Genomic DNA, 21,361 nt, shown 5'->3' with positions numbered 1-21,361 from the left:
AATTGGTAATATGCTCGATTATAATTGATAAACAATGAAATAGAAATGATGCTTATATTTGCGCATTATTGGTCATGATTTAAGCTCATGTGGGAAAATAAAGTTTTATAGTATGTGTGTATGGTATATTTGGAATATGATTTAGCTTGAAGTAATGTCATGAATGGTTTATGAATTAACACATGTTGGTAAGTTTGATACATTAATAAATTTTGTGCTCATCCATGCTCGTAATGCTTATGCTATATGTTTATTTGGTTAACATATTTGATGTACATGCTTAGGCTTTGACCAAGTTGTGCCTGGATTATGCCACGTTAAACTTATAAGTTATGTATTGAAATGGTAAGTGCCTAAATGGAAATATGCTTGTGATCATGACAGGGGTGGTAAGGTTTAAATTATGTAATCTCTAGTGAAATGGTTTATCATGTAGTTAGTTCCAAAAAGAATTATGCTTAAATGCACTAGCTTGCGACTATGGTTGAACGATATGTTTATGTCTTGTGTGATATGCATAGGAAATGGGTGTGGAAAGGTAATGAAATAGTAAGTTCATATTTGAAGTGAAAAATGACGAAAAAGAGGATGATGAGTTGAATTGATGTTGTTATTTAAGATAAAGTGATATTTTCATTGCAAAATTGAGAATTTCATAAATGTGTTAATGAATGGTATAATCGAAAAATGTTGAGTTAAATGGTAAATACGTATTAGTATTGAACTTACTAATATTGAATTGTATGTGAATTAAATGGAAATTGCTAGTGATATGATTTGAATTGTGAGCATGAGAAATTGTGAACTGAATGAAATGGAAATGAAGCATTGAATTGCATGGGTATGTATCGGGTCTCGTTGGCCCTATTTATTATGAATATAATATTTTGAAGATATATTGTGAAGAATTATAAAAGCATGTTAAAAAAATTTTGAAAGTTTTAATTTAGATGAAATTTTATAATAACGTTAAATACGTTTACAAGCGTCTGTGTTCTGGTAATGCCTCGTACCCTATTCTGGTGTCGAATACGGGTAAGGGGTGTTACACAACTTCTCTAATAGGAGGCAAACCTAGCAATTCTTTCGGAAACACATCGAAAAACTCACAAACTACTGCCACTGATTCAATTTTCAACTCTGGATTTTTAGTATTCAATACAAAAGCAAGATAAGCTTCATACCTTTTTCTCAAACATTTCTGAGCAGACATAACAGAAATCATGGCAAGAGAACTATCTGACTCATCTGAATTAACTCGGATAATATTCACCATTTTTTCATTTCAACTCAATGTATTTCATTCCGTAATTCACTATCACATCATAGGCAGTCAACCAATCCATACCAAGAATCACATCAAACTCATCAAATGGCAATAGCATAAGATCGGTCGGAAAACAGTGACCTCTAATCATCAAAGGGAAATTTTTACATACTTTGTCTACTAACACATACTTGCCTAATGGATTCGATGCTTTAATCAAAAATTCAGTAGATTCTATGGGCATGTTCATACTAGGCATCAATCTCATGCAAACATAGGAATGGGTCAAACCCGGATCAATCAAAGCAATAACACTAGTATCATAGAGAGAAAATGTACCCATAATCACATCGGGGGAGGATGCCTCTTAGCGAGCGCGAATAACATAAGTCCTTGTGGGTGCTCTAACATCTGGTCTAGTTGCTGAGTCTCTGGACATACCCCTATTACTTGCTCCAACTCCCAGATTCCTCCGTGGTTTGCCTCTAGTGAGAGCATTTCCTGATCTTGCACTCAGTACTACTTCTCTTTTAATTGTTTCGGGACATTCCCGAATAAAATGATCTAGTGCACCACATCTAAAACAAGCACTTTCATTTGCTCGGCACTCACTGAGATGACGTCTACCACATTGAGCACATTCTAGTCTAGGTGGTCGAGTACTACCCACACTTGCGACTGTAGTAGTCTGAGCTCTTGAACCCACAAATCTTTTACCTCTGTTTCAGCTAGGATACCCAGCTGAAAAATTTGACCTAATAGAGAACTCTCTAAGCCTCTTGGATGTAGACTGAAATGATCTGCTCATCTGCCTTTTCTTCGTGTCTTGAACCTCAATTTCAGCTTTGACCTTTTCCTTTTCTTTTTCTTTTAACAACTCCTCTACCTTACAGGCTCTTTCAACTAGAACAACAAACTCTTTTATCTCTAGAATGCCAATTGACAGTCGGATATCATCATTGAGCCCATCCTCAAATCTTTTGCACATGGTAGCCTCTATAGACACATACTCTCGAGCATACTTGCTGAGTCTAACAAATTCATATTCATACTCGGTTACAGTCATCTTACCCTGCTTTAACTCAAGAAACTCTTTTCTTTTCTGGTCAATAAATCTCTGACTGATATACTTTTTATGGAACTCCTCTTGAAAGAAATCCCAAGTAACTCTCTCGCTCGGTACAACTGACACAAGAGTCTTCCACCAATGATAGGCTGAATCTCTAAGGAGTGAGACAACACACTTCAAGCATTCCCCAGGTGTACAGGATAACTCATCAAAGACTCTGATAGTATTCTCGAGCCAAAATTCCGCTCTCTCTACATCATCATCTTTAGTAGCTCGAAACTCTCCAACCCCTATTTTTCTGATCTTATCAACTGGTGGCCTTTCTCTTATAATTGTACCTTTAACTAGGGGAGCTACATAGGGAATCAAAAAATCATGAGGGAGTGGAGGTCTAACAACCGGATTCGTACAAACGAACTTGGCAAACCATTCATTCATAGCTTGGAAGCAAGCTTCTCGAGCCCCTCCTCCCTGACTAACTATAACAGGCCTTTCAGTACTATCTGGTGGCACCATCCTTCTGCGGGAGCAGACGCATTACTTTCTACATCATCTACAACAACTCGTTCGGGATCCATAACTATAAAAGAATAACATTTTAAAATCGTCAGGAGTCGTCACACTATCAAAATAAAGTATGGCATGTATAGCTAGACTTTTATTCATACTGAATATTCCGAGATCTGACCAAACTCTCGCTCCAATACCAATAAATGTAACACACCTTACCCGAGACTGATGTCGGAGTCGAGCACGGGGCGTTATCTGACTTAACTTACTAGTTCGGAGCATAAAAATTTGCTTTTAAAATTAAATCGCTCACGTTCAATCAATATGTCCCTAAATAGGATCCTTGAGCCCCTAAAACATGCAACGAAAATAGTTCGGCTCCAAACCGGGAACATTAAAAATTTTTCGAATACTTAAACAAATCAAAATAATTTATTTCATTATTCGTAATAAAATTTTCCAACTACATAACAGTCACTAATTTAATTATAACTCGAGTTACAAAACTCAAAATTTAGATCCGTAACTTTTCCATGAAACTAGACTCATATATCTTCTTATCATAAAATTTCTAGAACTTTTGGATTAGCGAAATAGTATATTTTATTCGTTAAAGTCTCCCTTGTTTCATTGCTCGATAGTTCTGACCCCTCTTCACTAAAAATCAATTATCTCCTTGTACAGAATTCATACAATGTTATTGTTTGTTTCTTTTGAAAATAGACTCACTAAAAAATCTAGAAATATAAATTATGAATTATAATTCTTTCTGTACAAATTTTAATGATTTTAAAAATTTAGAATAGGGGACTTCCAAAACCATTCTGACCTTGTCTCACTAAAATTCAAATATCTCATAAGATATAATTCCTTTTCCTACACCGTTTCTTTCATGTGAAAATAAACTCGATAAGCTTTAATTTTATATCTTATTCACTCTTTAATTAAATTTCTACTATCCTTGGTGATTTTTCAAAATCACGTCAATGCTGTTGTCCAAAAACTATTCCATTGTAAATTTTTACTCTTTTATAATTTCTTTGTATTAACTATCATTTAGGCATACATAACATCAAAACATGTTCTTAAATAGCCATTTCAATAGCTAATCATTATCGAATATTTACATGCAATTCATTAGCCATATCTTAAGGACACACACATAAAATAACTAAGTCCCTATACATGCCATAACTTAATCTTTTGAATCATAAAATACCGAGATGTCTGTTGATAGTATGAAACGATCTCTGACGTCCTTACGATCCCCGAATTAGCTTGGCGATACTATAAAAAGAATGAAAATAAAGGGAGTAAGCGTAAAGCTTAGTAAGTTTACAAGTAAATAAATAACAACATTTATCATAATTAATTATACTCATAATTTATCATCAAGTATCATGATATTTACTTTCTTCTTTACTTACTCTGTTACTTGTTTACTTACTTGCTTACTTAAATAACTCATGATTATAACTTACTCCTCCCTTGCTGAAATTTCTTTCTCAACTGATAACTGAAATATTTTTAACCTTTAAAACTCACCTGAATCTATTTATTAGGTTTTTACTTGAACTTTCATGTAACATAGTCTATTTACTAGCCCGTTGAATCACTTGGAATACTAAGGATACTCGGGTCTCCTGTTTGATAATAACATGCCAAAGCCATGTCCCAGATATGGTCTTACATGGGAGTTTTCATATCGGTGCCCATTCCATCTCCCAGACGTTCTTACGGGGGACCTCTCATCTCGGTGCCGACACCATGTCCCACACATGGTCTTATATGGGACCTCTCATAACCTCAAAAATGCCAATACCATATCTCAAATATGGTCTTACATGGGATCTCATTCCCTGAATGTCATGACATTTGTATCCGATACATTCCTAATGTTTCAACGGGACTTTTTATGACTGATTCTCTGTCATCTTATACTTGAGTCAACATTAAATAATTTCATGAAATAAATATATAATTGCTGGAAAATAACAACATTAATAATAATTATTGAAATATTGCATTTATTTACCATAAATTTACCTCGGTACAAAATACGATCAAATCTAGCAACTTAGTCCTCAACCTTTTTCTTTCCCCGGTCTAACTCTAGATTTCGTTCTTCTTGATCTATAATAGCAAACTTAGATTATTTAATATTCACATTCATCAAAACAATCCTTAACTTGAACTTTGGAAAAATTATGATTTTGCCCCTAAACTTTTACATATTTACACTTTTTCCCCAAAGCTCAAAATTAAATTTCATCCCTTATTCTTAAGGTTTATGACATGCTGAACATCTTTCCCTTCTATGGCAACATCAAAATCCCACTCTAACATTTACTTATGAACATTAGGTATTTTTACCGATTATGTCGTTTTACTTGTTTTCACTTAAAATCGCCTAGCAAAAGTTGTTTAACATAATTTCAAGCTTCATATTCTATCGTAAAACATCAAAATAAACACATTTCACCTATGGGTATTTTTCCAAATATAAACCCTAACATGAATTATTGGTAAAATAAGCTAAACCGAGCTACGATGACTCCAAAAACGTAAAAAAAACTTTAAAAACGGGGCTTGGATGCACTTACTATGAGCTTTAGAAAGTGAAGAAATCCTAGCTATGGAATCTCTTGAAATTCGACCCTTATGGACAAGATGAGCACATGTTGCCATCTTTTTCCCTTTTAATTCTTTTTATTAGTAAATTACTAAAATGCCCTTCATTAAAACTTCAGTTATTTTTATCTATGCTTGCCCATTTTGTCCATGAAAATCTAATGGTCTAATTACCATTTAAGGTCTCTACTTCAATTATGCACTTCAATTAAATCTTTTATCATCTAAAACTCATATTTACCCACTTTTGCAGTTAGACCCTAATATGCAATTCAAACATGCAATCGTTGAAATTTCTTATCGGTATTCTAACACATGATTCAAATCAATCAGTAAATTATTAAAATTAATCGTAATAAACTTTTCTATCTCGGGTTCGTGGCTTCGCAACCACTGTTTTGTTTAGGCCATATTTCAGAATGTTACATCGATCCACATAGGCACCCTAGTAGTGTTTTAAGCATTGCCCATTAACCTTAAATGTGACCCAAATTTTCAAATATTTGATATTAACAGCTCCAAAAGAATACACTTGGGTTACTTCAAAAAGATCTGACCAGCGAGACATTAATTTACCAGGAAACAATTTGAGCCTAGAGTTAAATAACAACACCTATTGTCCTGGTTCAAATTGCCGCGGCAAGATTCTTTTATCATGCCAACACTTGGTTTTTTTCCTTGTACAGCTTAGCATTCTCATATGCTTGCACTCGAAACTCCCCCATTTCATTCAATTCTAACAACCTTTTATGGCCAGTAACGACCCAATCCATGTTCAGGTTCTTAATAGCCCAAAATGTTTTGTGCTTAAGTTCAATAGAAAGGTGACATGGCTTGCCATAGATAAGCTTAAAAGGTGACAATCCCAATGGATTTTTGTATGCTGTATGATACGCCCACAGAGCTTCATCCAATCTGGTAGATCAGTCCTTATGAGTAGGATTTACCACTTGTTCTAAAAAAGATTTAATTTCTCTGTTCAAAATTTTAGCTTGTCCATTTGTTTGGGGTGATATGCTATGGCAATCTTATATTTCACCCCATATCACTGCAAAGCATTAGCTTCCAACTTATAGTCAAAATGAGACCCCTCATCACTAATAATGGCTCTAGGTGTACCAATTCTTGTAAAAATGTTCTTGTGCAAAAACTTAATTACTGACTTAGCATCATTAATAGGAAAGGGAACAGCCTCGACCCACTTAGAGACATAGTCCACTACTAACAATATGTACACCTTACCCACTACTGGTGAAATGGACCCATAAAGTCTATTCCTCATACATCAAACAACTCAATCTCCAGTATACTTTGCAATGACATTTCGTGTCTCCTAGATAGATTCCTTGTTCTCTAACAATGGTAGCATGACTGATAGAATTTATGAGCATCTTTGAACAGACTTGGTCAATAAAATGCTGACTTAAGTACTTTGGCAGCAGTTCTCATCCCTCCAAAATGTCCCCCGTACAGAGCTAAATGACAATGTTGTAGAATGCTACGTATTTTTCCATTAGGAACACATTTCCTAATTATTTGATCAGCACAATGTTTAAAAAAGAAAGGTTCATCCCAATAATAGTACTTGGCATCATGAAGAAATTTTCTTCTTTTCTGACTGTTGAGATCGGGTGGCAACACACCACTCATTAAATAGTTCACTATGTCAACATACCAAGGTAATGTCGTGGCAACTAACAACTGTTCATCTAGAAATTCTTCTTTAATAAGTGTATCATGACTAACTTCACTTCCAGATTCTATCCTTGACAAGTGATCAGCCACTTTATTCTCAATCCCTTTCTGATATCTATTTTCTAAGTCAAACTCCTATAGCAATAGTATCCACCTAATCAACCTCGACTTAGCATCTTGTTTCTCACTAGATACTTAATAGTAGAGTGTTCTGTGTAGACTATGACCTTTATACCAACTAGATAAGAACGAATTTTATCAAATGCGAACACCACAGTCAATAACTCCTTTTTTGTAGTGGTGTAATTTAGCTTTGCTTTTGATAAGGTTCTACTAGCATAGTACATTGCGCACAGTATTTTGTCTTTCTTTTGCCCCAGCATGGCTCCCACAGCATAATCGTTGGCATCACATATGAGTTCAAAAGGCAGTGTCCATTTTGAAGCTACTACAATCGATACTACTAGGAGTTTTTTCTTTAAATCTTCAAAGGCTGACAAATACTATTCATCAAAATTGAAAGGTCTATTTTGCTCCAACAAAGTACACAAAGGTTTAGATATCTTTGAAAAATCCTTAACGAATCTTCTATAAAAACCCACATGACCTAAGAAACTCCTAATACCCTTGACACTAATGAGAGGTGGTAATTTTTCTATCATTTCAATTTTTGCTCTGTCTACTTCAATTTCTCTCTGTGATATCTTATGCCCTAGGAAAATTTCTTCACGAACCATGAAATGGCATTTCTCCAATTTAAAACAAGATTCGTTTCTTCACAAAGGCACAAAACCAATTCTAGATTTTTCAAATAATCTTCAAAATCATTCCCAAACACAGAAAAATCATCCATAAAGACTTCAAGAAAATTTTCCACCATGTCACAGAATATAGCCATAATACAATGTTGAAAATTTTACATAACCCGAACAACATCGATCTAAACGCAAAAGTACCATATGGACATGTGAAAGTTGTCTTCTCTTGGTCATTAGGAGCTATGGAAATCTGATTATATCCTGAATAACCATCTAAAAAATAGTAGAAAGCTTTTCCAGTTAACCTATCCAACATCTTATCAATGAATGGAAGGGGAAAATGGTATTTCCTCGTTATCATGTTAAGCTTACGGTAATCCATACATACTCTCTATCCCGTTATAGTACAAGTTGGTATGAGCTGATTATTGTCATTACTTACCACTATAACACCTCCTTTATTAGGTACACATTGCATAGGACTCACCCATGAGCTGTCTGAAATCAGGTAAACAATGTCAGCGTCAAGCCACTTAATAATCTCTTTCTTAACAACTTCTTTCATGATTGGATTTAGTCTTCACTGTTGTTCAATAGAATTGCTAAGGCAATCCTCCAACAAAATCTTATGCATGCAGAATGCAGGGCTAATTCCCTTTATATCAGCCAGGGTCCATCCAATGCCCTCTTAAATCACCAAAGAACTTCTAACAACCTTGCTTCTTGCTCGAGTATCAGTTTCGAATAAATTACTACCGAAAAAGTACTACTGTCTCCCAAATATGCATACTTTAAATGCTACGGTAAAGGTTTTAACACCAGTATAGGATGTTCCCCTATAGAAGGTTTAGGAGGATTAAAAGGTCGACTTGATAAATCCAAGGATTCAAACTTCTTCCCTGGTCTATCCACTATTTTCTTGGCTGCCATAAATTCACCAAATCCCTCAAAACTTACTATATCACTCTACTCAAGTGAGTCTTCATCACTGTCAGAATTGTTGTGGCAATATCTGGTGAACTCCTCCACTGTTGTTTCTATTAACCTAACGGCGTGGCATTGATCATTAACATTAGCACATTTTAAAGCAATAAACACGTTGAAGGTAACCTGCTAACCATTTACCCTCATGGTCAAATCACCTTTCTGTACATCAATTAAAGTTCTGTTTGAATTAAGAAAAGGTCTTCCAAGAATAATAGGCACATCTTGGTCAGCTTCATGTTCTAAAATAAGGAAATCCACAGGAAAGATAAATTTATCTACTCTTACCAGCACATCTTTAATTTTACCTTTCGGATGCACATCTCCAATTCATTCCTAGCTTCCTGAAAATAGACATAGGCATTTGATTTATACTTGCTCCTAAATCACATAATGCCTTACCAACATAATGATTTCCATTTGAACATGGGATAGTGAAACTTCCTGAGTCCTTCAACTTTGGAGGTAATTTATTTGTCAACACTACTGTGCACCCTTCAATGAGAGCAACAGTCTCAAATTCTCCCAATCTACTTTTTTTGACAATATATCTTTCATAAATTTTACGTAGTTGGGCATTTGCTCCAAAGCTTGAACCAGTGGTATGTTGACATGGAGTTGTTTCAAAACCTCCAAAAATCTTTTGAACTAAATATCCTACTTAGAATTATGAAATCGCTAAGGAAAAGGTAAATGTGGCCGTCTTTCAGGTTGTTGATATTGTGTTGCCATGGCATTCCTATTAACAACATTATCCGATTCTGCCATAGCATTTTGTTGCTTACCTTGTTTAGGTTCAGTTTGTTTTCAAATGACTCCAGAGTCTTCTCATAGTTGTTATTCAATTTATCCTCTACTACCGTGGCATCTTGAGCAACGTCATTCAGTTGAGTTTCACTTTTGAGAGTGATGGCCTTGCACTGCTTATTCCCTTGTGTTCTTGAATTTTCGGTATCACTTGGCAATGCCCTTTGTGGTCTCGAATTCAAAGCGTTTGCTATTTTCCCTACTTGATTCTCAAGAGCTCGAAGAGACGTAGCCTGAATTTGAATTACAGCATCATTCTTAGCCATATATTCTTTAAGAAAAGCATCAATTGATGATGATGATGAAACCAATGTCTTACCTTACTGGACATTTTGCCTATGCATTAGTTGATTATAACCAAGCGGTGCATTGATTATAACCAAACTTTAAGTAAATTTGAGTATGAGGCTATGAAATGATAGGTGTCATATTAAGCTGGTATGGTGTGTTAGAAATGGGATAGTTTAGTGTATATTATGGCTTATAGATGATTGTTTTGATAATGAGTATCATGAGCATTATAATGTGTTTTAGTATATGATACTTGGTATGATATTAAGTGATTGAAAATGGCATGTTTTGGTTCTTTAAAGGTGTGTTTATAGACTTGTGAACATGCATTATGAATTGGTTTAGGTACCTATGTAATTGGGTGAGGAAATAGCATGATCTTGATCATTTTTGGACACACACACACGACTTGGGACAAAGGCTATCACACGACCGTGTGATACACGCAAGCAACATATACGGGTGTATGCCCTTAGCTTGTTAGGTACAAGATTCAAACGGGCTAATGCACGGGCGTGTGAACCAAGTCAATGAGTCACACAAGCTAACACAGGTTGATACACGAGCGTGTGAACCAAGTCAATGAGTTACATGGGTGAGCACACGGGCGTGTGGTATAACCACACGGCCATGTTTGGAGCCACACGGTCTGGGCTCTGTCACACGGCCTGGGTACACGGCCATGTAACCCTTGTAGGTGACATTTTTAGGTTTTTCTAGAATTTTTCTGATTTGTCCGATTTGGTCCCTAATTGCTCGAAAGCTATTTTTTAGCAAGGCCCGTAAATGCATGATCATTCCATTTTGAATTTCTTATGTATTTATTAAATTAATTTGAAAATTAATTGCTATTGGATGTAAAATGTTCCATTTTTTACGGTAATATTCTGTAACTCTATTCCGGCAACGAAACGAGTTATGGGTGTTGCAAGAGACCTAAAGTGACCTGCTTCTTTCGAGAGCAAGGTCTTAAGTTACATGGCCTGTGTCTAAAGGCCTTGTCACGGTACCTTGCACTGTTTTGTCTTCATTCCATATGATCGTTGCTCTATGTTTAGAGTATACTACAAGTATCTGTCCAGTACTTGCTCATATCATTCAATTACGGTCCAACTAATCCAACCTTTTCAGAATTAGATTCAGTTTATGGGTATACTGCACATTCCTCTATGTCTAGAGAATATGCGCATACACTTAGGAAATACAACAATTGAATGAAACAGTAAATTAAGTCAAATTTATGCTTCAACTATTAAAGAAAATAAAAGTTTCCATCATGTAATCCAAACTCTATGAGATTTAGCTCATGGGTCGATGATTAAAATTCAAGTTTGAAATAACACCCAACATTGTTTTGATCAAATTAATTCACAGTGAACATAATAAGAAATAAAGGAAGAACTTAGGAAGATGACTGTCACCAAATCAATCATCAATCCAGCAACACAGCGTCTTATGATGGCTAAAAGGGACTACCTTTAGTCTCCCCTTTCCATCTCTACTCAACCACTACCTTCAATTTTTCCTCCAGATCTTCACACTTAGGGCTTCCTCCTTCGAATTTTTATAGGCTTTCTTTTCCTAGAATAGCTCCAACAACCCTCGATATCTTTTCCTCTTTTGTAGGCAGATTTTTCTGGTACAAGTAAAGTTGGGCTAAAACTGATATGTGTTGAATGTTAACCCAGTCGTCTTCTTGAATTGCCATGGCATACAAGATGGCAAACTATCCAACTTGTTACCTCGGCAAACCTTCACTCCTTTATTTCTTCCTACATATCCTGCACCTGCCAAACCACCAAACACAACCCTTCCACACACAATTAAAAGTATCTAGCATGTAAACATAGTCTAAGCTCATAATGCAAATGATAAAAATACTAATTAAATGTCCTAAAACTCCACTAAGTGTACCCAAGTACAAGCAATTAGCTAGGTCTAAAGGCATAAAATATAACTCTTTTCGAAAGTTATCATATACCCAACACACTAGCTTTTGATTCCTTATCTACTTAAACTTAGGCTTTTACTTACATCAAAGTATATGAGTCACGCATACATAGTCCGTCATCCACTCAAGATTAAGGTATATCACACTCTGAACATCACAAGTGATCAAATCCATAAATGAATTATGGATCTATTCTACTTGGGTCCAGCTCAATTTATTGTCAATCCAGTCAGACACATCTATGTTTCTATTTTTTGTGAGTCATCCGCTTTGATGCCTAAGATAAAGCATCTCCCTAATTGGACTTGATAGACGGCATGTTAGTCTTTCAATTAGTTTTTTCATGTTTTATTATAATAAGGATATGTTTAGGTTCATTAACTAATATAAGTTGTCTTTTCACATTATGATCCGAACACGTAATACCGCTTAGTATTAGTTAAACATTAGGTAACCAGTGAGCTAATATTTTCTTTTATTTTGCTTTACATGCAAAAACTATTTGAGGACAATATACAAAGGGTATAAATATAATCATCAATAATTTTATTAACCAATCTGTTCAAAAAAAATTACAAGTGTACATAGACGAAAATACTACACTTAGGGCACCATATCAAACAAATAAGGTTGGACTAGACATGAACATTCAAATTAAGGTAGTGTTCAAAAGTTTATTTAGGGATTTCATCGGCTTTTGAGTCGCATATAACTTAGAAAAGAAACAGTTAACTCTTACTTAACTTATAAGTGAACTCCAATCCTATAAGTTGATGTTGAATACAGGAGAACAAGTCCAAAAAGTAGTAGAGAACTTAGTAGTTGTTTCTCCCTCTAGAGAGAAAGGAAAGTAGGCTAAGGAAGAGTAAAAATGCTAACTCTCCGAGTCTGCCAAAAGTTGAAAGAAATAAGCCTAAAAAGCCTAAAGACTTGTCTAAGTCTAAATGTTTCTTCTAAGGAAAGAATTGGCACTTCAAGATTAATTATAAAGAGTAGAATGATTATTAAGCCTCTAAGGGTAAAGGTATGAAACTATTTGTTATTAAAATTTATTTAGTGAAAGACTCTATAGACCATTATGTCATTGATTCTAGAGTCACTAATCATGTTTGTGTTTCTTTTACAATGGTTCAAGGAAATTAGAAGTCTTCGGGATAAGGAACTCTCATTACGAAACATAGATTGGAGCAATGTGGCGATAGAAGTAATGAGAGAAGTCCATTTGTATTTTGGAAAATAAAAAAAATATTTGGTTAATTAAATTATATGTTGGTTAAGAATCCAGATAACACATATAATAGTGTCCAATACATGAGATGGGCCCAAGAGCCCATCCTAATACATGACAAGCGACAAACCCTAGTCCCAATAAGGGTTGTCGCTACCTTTAGGATTTTCTAACAAGAAAAGTATATTTTTCTATTAAAATATTATTTAATTACAACTTGTTCAAGTAAAACTCTTGTATCTTATTCCTATAACTAGGAACTATGGAATGACCTAAAAACATACTAGTTGAGTATCATTACTCTGTCAGAAAATAATGACAATTTATTTACAGAATAACTTCTATTTTCTAAAAAAACTCAAAAAATTTCGGTTTCTCATAAAGAGAAATTAACTTTCCCACTAAAAGTTACTCTAATTTTCATTTTGTGTTCAATTATGTAGTTTGAGCTCATATTCAATGCAAAACGAGATTCAAGGATAGTGGGGAAAATCATTTGGTAGAAAGCCAAGAAACGACCTAAACTGTATTGTTCAAAGTACATGCAATAATTCAATTTAGGGTTTAATACTATAAATATCACAAAGCTTAGTTTTTTAAAAATTTAAACTTCCGATATGCTAAAAACATTGTTTCTTAGCTAATATTTTCTAACAATAGGTCCCCAAAGAGTTTGAAAAGTCTCTAGACCATGGAAGTTTGTCTTTGAAGCCTCCATCCCCAAAAAGTTTATAAACCACAAAAGTCGATTCATCAAACTTAATCCTCAAAAAGTCTCGAAACCATGAAAGTTGGTCCTTTGAGCCTTTAGCCCCATTAACTCTTCTAATCACAGAAGTTGGTCCTTCAAGTCTTCGTCCCCAAATAGTCTTCAAACTTGAGAAGGTGGTCGTTGAAAACCCTTTCAAGATCTCTAATCTCCAAAGAGTTTAAGGAGTCTCAGAACCACAAAAATTGGTCCATTGAAGCCTTTCAAGGATCCCTTGTCTTAAAGGTGTTTGAGGAGTCCTATACTACAGAAGTTGGCCTTTTAATCCCTCATCCCTAAGGAATTTGAAGAATCTGAAAACCATGTAAGCTGGCCCCTATAGACCCTTCCAAGATCCTTTATCCTTGAGGAGTTTGGAAGCCATAATAGTTGGACCTTGAAGTCTTCCAACACTGATCGTTCATCCAAAAGGAGGTAGAGAATCCTGAAGCCACCGAAAGACCTCTAGGCCCTTCCAAGGTCCATCCTTTGTTCCTTAGTAAATTCCTCAAACCTTTCCACCCACAACCGAGAGGAAGATGATATCTCCTTACACTTTCATTATATTGGGCCACTTGTTACTTTTCAAGACTTTCCTACTTTCTAACCTCTAATAAAAATTAAAATAAGATTAATCCCTTTATATTTCACCAAAGAAAAATTAGATTTAAATATTTAATTGTTGATGGGCAAGAAGGAAATCTAAAAAGAACTTGGAACTTTTGGTGCCATCGATCAACAATTGCCGCCATTAATTATCACCTCAATAGTATCATGCTAATAACCAAAGATGCATGTTTTTGTTCAAAATTTCTTTCATTTGTTGTTTGTTTAACATGAATTGGCAATATAAGCTGCGTCGTTCACATGATATGAACAGGAGCATGATTGTAGACAGTGCAGAGCTACATATTTCAATTCTTGTAGATCAGGATATGGTTGGTTCTAAACTGCAACCATAACGGTTTTATTGACAAAATAGAAAGTACCATATCATTTTCTAAAATCATGGATATATCCTGATTATTCTCCTCCATAAACCACTAGAAAGATCAAACAAATCCTAATCTATAAGCCCCCTTGAACTACATTTCCCCTCAATGATCCCCAATTGCCTCATTTTTGCTGCAAAGTTGGGGTCTACAACTAAAAACAGTTCATTATTGTAGTTCACTTGCAGAACAGCTGCTGCATTACAGCTACATATTTCAATTCTTGCAAATCTGGATATAGTTGGTTCTAAACTGCAACCATACGGTTTTATTGCCAAAATAGCAAGTACTATATCATTTTCTAAAAGCATGGAAATACCCTAGTTATTCTCCATAAACCACTAGAAAGAACAAATAAATCCTAATATATAAGTCCCCTTGAACTACATTTCCCCTCAATGAACCAGCATTGCCTCATTTTTGCTGCAAATTGGGGTCTACAACTAGAAATAGTTCATTATTGTAGTTCACTTGCAGAGCAGCTGCCTGGTTTTTATATCAACATCAGAACACCTTGAATACCAACGACCGCCGAATCCAGTTTAATTGGTGACCCTTAAATTTATGATGAAAGCAGCATGTGGTTCAGTTCAAACTTTGTTTGTTGCCTATAGAGCTCTCTAAAGCATTACTGAAGGATTATTTAGCAAACCGCAGCGTCCACTCTGAAGCTATTTCATCATGTTTTGCTTTATCAGCTAAGTACAAGCGAGCAACACCAGAAGTGAGAGGACTATCTGTCATTAAAAAGAAGAGCCATACTTCAGCATGATAACAGCATATGACATACGGCATATTTTACACTAACAAGATCATGATATTTGAAGCAGTTGCAGCAATGCAACATCAGTTTTGTTTTCGAGAGCTTAAAGGCAACATATTGAGAAGCGTCAAGCACAAATTAGATATTGTTTGTTGTTCCTTGTGCAACAATTGCACCAACTTTTTTATTCCTCACAGTAACTACTAGGATATACTCCTTTAACTAGACAAATTGCCTCCGAACCTACCAGCCTACCTGTTAAGAAATGATAAGAGAATTCAAGACGTATTGGGGAACTTACAAGGGTCAGGGTTTGAGAAAATTGATCTGATTGCAGTTAGAACCTTTGAGATCGTTAGGGCTGGGCTCCAGCTATCCTTTAAGATGTCCAAACTAAGATTGCCAGCAGCATCAACGTTGCAGTGATATATGCGGGTTTTGAATACTACCTGCAAAATGATACATGTAATCAAAAGGAATAAGGAAAAAAATGGAACTCTTACACATGTCGAGTAAGACTACATAGTGTTCTCACATATAAAAAGAACCTTGTATATGTCTGAACCTTGAGTTCCAACTAAAACTCTCTATATTTGCAACACAATCTAGTATCAATCTACATCACAGCAAGACACAAGGTTTATATATTCTGAATGGTACTACAAATTCGGAGCTGGCAGGTTGGCAATACATACTTCCCTAAGCAGCATATATCAAGCATCTAACATGCATGAAAGCAAAGGTGGTAGGGGGAACTCTTGGACCATGTTGCCCATTTTAATTCGATGATCTTTCCAGGTACGCAGGCTGGAAATGAAAATATTGGAATTTGTCTAGCCTAATTCTTTTATTGGCACCTACTAAACCCCCAAATATTTGAAATCTATACAGAAACAGAATGCCATGCATGTTGGTGGTTAAAATGCATATTACCATAATTATGTATTTTTCATCTAGCTAAAACATTAAGTACCTCCCACTGTCATACAAGTACCCCATCCCTCTCTCCCTCTTAACACAATTAAAAATTCAAGCTGGGTTTGAGAGATTATGGACCTATATATTATGGTTACAAGATTTAAACTGCAATGTAAGACAACAAAAAGATATTGTTTAACGATCTTCGACAATATGAGTAACGAGCATACCTTGGGAGGTTGAAAGGGATAATCACTTGGAAATGTTATGTCAAGGAAAAATATGCCACCTTGGTATGGTGTTCCTAGAAAAATGAACAACAGGGAGCTTATCAATATAGCTGAGTTAATCTTTTCCCTGGACAACAATAAAAATAAAAGATGACAATTTTGGGAAACTAGAATTAAAACCAAATTTATTCAAGCATTCAGTTAAATTAAACAAGAAAATCAATAATAACATGCACCTGTTACTGAAAACACATTCACAATACTTTTCAATTGTTTGTTTCTTCAAAATGAATCTGTAATTTGTGCAAAATTCAACTAATTATGCCTGCAGGTTTACATCCTTTCACCTTCAATTTCTTACCAAAAGAAGCATCAAATTAATGAACACCCACATTCAGTACAATCAATCATGAAACAAGAGCTAAGCAAGTAAGCTTAAACTAACATTCAAACCCGAAGGAAATTATCACATAACAGCAAGATCATGCATGAAAACAAGAAACTGTAACAACTATTCTCTGAAAGCAGCCAAATCATTCAGAAGAAGACCGTCAAGGGAGTGATAGAAAAACGATTTTGGAAACAACCATATCTAAAAAGTAATCAAATAAATGCCGGGAAGCAAAATTGAACAACCAATCTTGAACGAATATCTCAAAAGCCAAAAAAGAAAAACAATTACATCATTGACAAGAAAACATGTAAATTCAACAAAACCCAACTTCTTGAAAAGCAAGCATTTTGCAAGTGAGCGTAAAACCAAGAGATTTAACAAGCACCCATTTCTCAGTGACGGTAAAATCTAGGAAAGAAGGAAAATACAAGAGATGTTTAAAAATACCCATTTGTGAGGAAGGGAAAATAAGTTTAAAAAAAAAAGACAGAGAGAGAAGAAGAGTTATAAACCAGGAGGACCAATGATGGTGGCGACCCAATGGAAGAGATTGTCACCCTTGGGGGCAGCAGAGCAATGAGGAGGAGGGTCGGCGTTGAGCTCAGACATCTCCCTTTGTATCCTCTTCCCTGAAGCCGACACCGAGGTTGTTGAAACCCAAGTCCCACCTGCTGCTGTCGCTGTTGATGAAGACGACGATGATCTTCCTCCTCCTATCATCACTGTGATCTTCCCTCACTCATCATTTTTCTTGTAATAAAGTAAACATCTAATTTCTTCTTATTTCTCGCTTTTGACTCTCTCTTTCTCTCTCTGCATATCAGAATACAGAACCTAATCTGATTTCCGGTCGGATCAATTTAAACCCTACAAGTTTTTCTTGGAATAATGTTATATTTACCCTTACTTTATCCGATTTTCTAATGTGATATACAGCTCCTTTTCTTTTTAACATCAATGTAAATAGTTTTTGTCCCGTGCGAGCCATGGATTTTTAATTACTATCATATTTTTAAATAATTAAATATTATAAATCTTAAAAACTAATTTGTTTTAAATACAATAGAAATTTATTAATTAAATAAAAATTGATAAAATTAAAGATATAAAACATATATTTAGTATCAATATATCAATACAATAACATAATTATTATTAGTAAATGTATTTAATTTATTAGAGGCAAATCAATTAAGAATTAAAGTAAAATAAAATGATTTTTGACCTTCTAATTATTAGAGGCAAATAAATTAAGAATTAAAGTAAAATAAAATGATTTTTGACTTTCTAACTTTACAAAAAAAATTATTCCAGTCATCCATTTAAGTTTTCATTTCTTTTAACCCTTAAATTTTCTCTTTTTTTGTTGTCAAATCACCTAAAAATAGATAGAAAATTAATGTTTGTTAAATTTGGCATAAATGTGGATTGTCGAGTGTATGACATGTCAGCATTTAATTATTCTTTGAAAATTTAAGAATATTTTTTATATTTTTTTATATTTTTATACTTTTTTAATCATTTTAATTATTTTTAATTTTTAAAAATATTTTTTTAATTTTAATTTTTTAAAATTTTTAGAAAAGCAATTAAATACTGGCTTGTCATCCATGTGACAATCCACATGTATGCTATGGTAGCAACGTTAAAAAACATTAACTTTTCTATCCATTTTGGGGTAATTTGACAAAAAAAACATAAGTTCAAAGACTAAAATAGACAAAAGAATTAAATGAAAGGTTAAAATGATTTTTTTGTAAAGTTAGAGGGAAAAAAAAGCCATTGTACCTTAAAAATAAAATGATTTATATTTATTCAAAATTCCATAGTAAAAAGTAAATTTAATCAATTTAATTTAAATATTATTATGTTGGTATATTGATATGTATTGATGAATTACTATTGCACATATATAATTGAATTGAGAAATTAACTTATAATGGAAATTAAAAATGGTTTCCCTATTAACTATTCAGACAGACTTGAATATAGTTGCCATGCTATAGGATAGGAAGAGTTCAGGGTTACTTTGATTATGAGTCGATGAGGCCCTAGATGCCAAATTACTTCGGTTATACATATGAGACATTGGGTGTCAAATTTATGAATGAGCGCTGGGCGCAAACTATTTACTTCTGATTTATCTATTGAGGCACAAGGTGTCAATCTGGTGTGTTGATTGGGTCCGTGTATCCTTTCGAATCCGAGTCGAGTTAATAGGGGGAATAAATGGTAAAAGCGAGACAAGTATAATTGAAACGATGATGATAGAGTTCTTGAAATCATGAGATTGAAAATTGGAAATGAAAAGTGTTATTTGATAATTGAGATTGCAAATAGATAAGAAATGGAAAGTAATGTGATATTTGATTTGTGAGATATAAACCAGATTGATAATTGTGATATGATAATACAAAGTGGATGAACAATATATATGAATATCAATAGTATTGAATGCTTATACGTATTGGTATGAGTCGGAAGGCCAATATGAAAATGTGATAAATCTATGAATTTGACGCAGAATCCGAACAATAAAATGGAATACTGAATACTATTATATTGAAATCGAATGTTCTGTTGACAACAAAATGAAATGAGACGATATAATCTTTAGATTGATTAATTGAAGCTTGTATACATTGATACATGAGTACTATTGAGACTTTTAATTGTATTTGTGAATTGAAATGTTTATGGGAATGACGTCAATGGTATTGAGTTGTTAATTTTCATGCAATTGGTATTAAAATTATTTTAAATGCTAAACATTTAGATTATTATATGAATTGGTTACGAAATGAACTCACCTTGTTGATATAGGGTTGCCGAATTTAGGCAAAATCCTCAAGTTAAATAACTTGTTGTATAAATTCATAAAATGAAGTAAGTTGTTATTTTGATAACTGTGAACTTACTAAGAATTTTAATGCTTACTCCCTTTATTCTCTTTTACTTGTAGATTATTAACTCGCGAAATGTGTCAGATGGATCATCAAGAATCTCACACTATCATGTTGTTGATTCAATAATATTCTAATCGTTTAAAAATTAGTTTTAAGGCATGTAAATAGGTGATTTGTTTTTGGTCAATCTTGAATGATGATCTTGGTGGAAACTTTGCTAAATGGTTAAGTGGGTGTAACAGCCCGTTTGTAGTGAAATCGGAACAGTGGTTTTAGGACCACAAATCCAAAGTCAGAAAATTTATTTTATTTTTTTTACCTACAGTATGATATAAATACCGTATAAAAATTTCGTTAAGAAATTTTACCGTTTACATGTTTAATTTGATTAAAAGGACTAAATCGCGTAAAGTGCAAAAGTTGAGTTCTAATAGCTAAAGATATTAAATAGCTATAGAAATTTAAAGTGGAGGTCTTTATATGATAATTGGCCCAATAATAGTGATAGTGGATGTACATGCCTTGGTATAAGTGTAATTATTAATGTTTTAATAGGTTAAATAGGTAATTTTGTAATTAAGGTTATAATAATTAAAACCAAATTAAAATATCATTTGGTATCATCTTCCTCAACCGATTTTTAAGAAAAAAGAAGATATTTTTCATCCTTCACATTCGACCAAGCTTGTGTGTGCAATTGGTAAGTGATTTTTGTCCCGTTTTTAATGATTTCCACGTTTTTGGGATCGTTGTAGCTTAATCTAGCTAGCCCAAAAACTAATTTGTAAAATTGTTAAAGTATTGGGGTTTTTCCATTGATGATCATGCTTCATTTTTGAAGTGTGATGAAAGAAAATGAATGGTTGTTGTTAGATAAACAACTTTTGTAATGGAATTTTTAGTAAAATTGTCAAATAGGATTAAATTGAAAAATGGGATAAATTATGTGGTAAAATTATGAATTTGTGAAATATTTGGGCTTCTATAAGCATGTATATAGTTTGGCTAGGCTTGGGTAGGGATAAAATTGAATGAATTTCATTTTCCGAGCCTAAGGACTAAATTGCAAAGAATTAAAAGTATATGGGAAAAATAGTAATTTTGCTAAAAATGTGTGTTGGACTAAATTGAATATGAATTATATTGAATTGAGTTAAATTTATTTGTGCAGATCCTGTTAGACCTCGTACAGAGTTAGATTGAGGCAAATAGAAAATCT

The 21,361-nt window shown here is 33.9% G+C and overlaps 1 protein-coding gene across 1 annotated transcript; it reads right to left on the bottom strand.

The window, feature by feature from the left end:
• Window positions 1-14,857: 14,857 nt before the first annotated feature.
• Window positions 14,858-18,192, bottom strand: LOC107901988 (constitutive photomorphogenesis protein 10). Its single transcript, XM_016828185.2, has 4 exons — window positions 17,749-18,192; window positions 16,843-16,916; window positions 15,996-16,143; window positions 14,858-15,668 (listed from the first exon to the last, which is right to left on the bottom strand). Exons 1-4 carry the CDS (start codon window positions 17,954-17,956, stop codon window positions 15,571-15,573), a joined length of 528 nt encoding a protein of 175 aa, XP_016683674.1. The 5' UTR covers window positions 17,957-18,192; the 3' UTR covers window positions 14,858-15,570.
• Between the last annotated feature and the right edge of the window lie 3,169 nt (window positions 18,193-21,361).

This window comes from Gossypium hirsutum, chromosome D06 (assembly GCF_007990345.1).
Source record: "Gossypium hirsutum isolate 1008001.06 chromosome D06, Gossypium_hirsutum_v2.1, whole genome shotgun sequence".
NCBI lineage: Eukaryota > Viridiplantae > Streptophyta > Magnoliopsida > Malvales > Malvaceae > Gossypium > Gossypium hirsutum.
The sequence above is the reverse complement of the archived record's forward strand: the minus strand, read 5'-3'. Positions and strand labels throughout refer to the sequence as shown.

Bases quoted from the DNA above. Each gene is read 5' to 3' on its own strand.
- LOC107901988 (XM_016828185.2), bottom strand. From the start codon at position 17,956: ATGATAGGAGGAGGAAGATCATCGTCGTCTTCATCAACAGCGACAGCA. The intron at 16,917-17,748 runs GTTTATAACTCT...TCATTTTTCTAG, and splicing joins CACCATCATTGGTCCTCCTG to GAACACCATACCAAGGTGGC. The intron at 15,669-15,995 runs GTAAGTTCCCCA...TTTTAATGACAG, and splicing joins TTTCTCAAACCCTGACCCTT to ATAGTCCTCTCACTTCTGGT.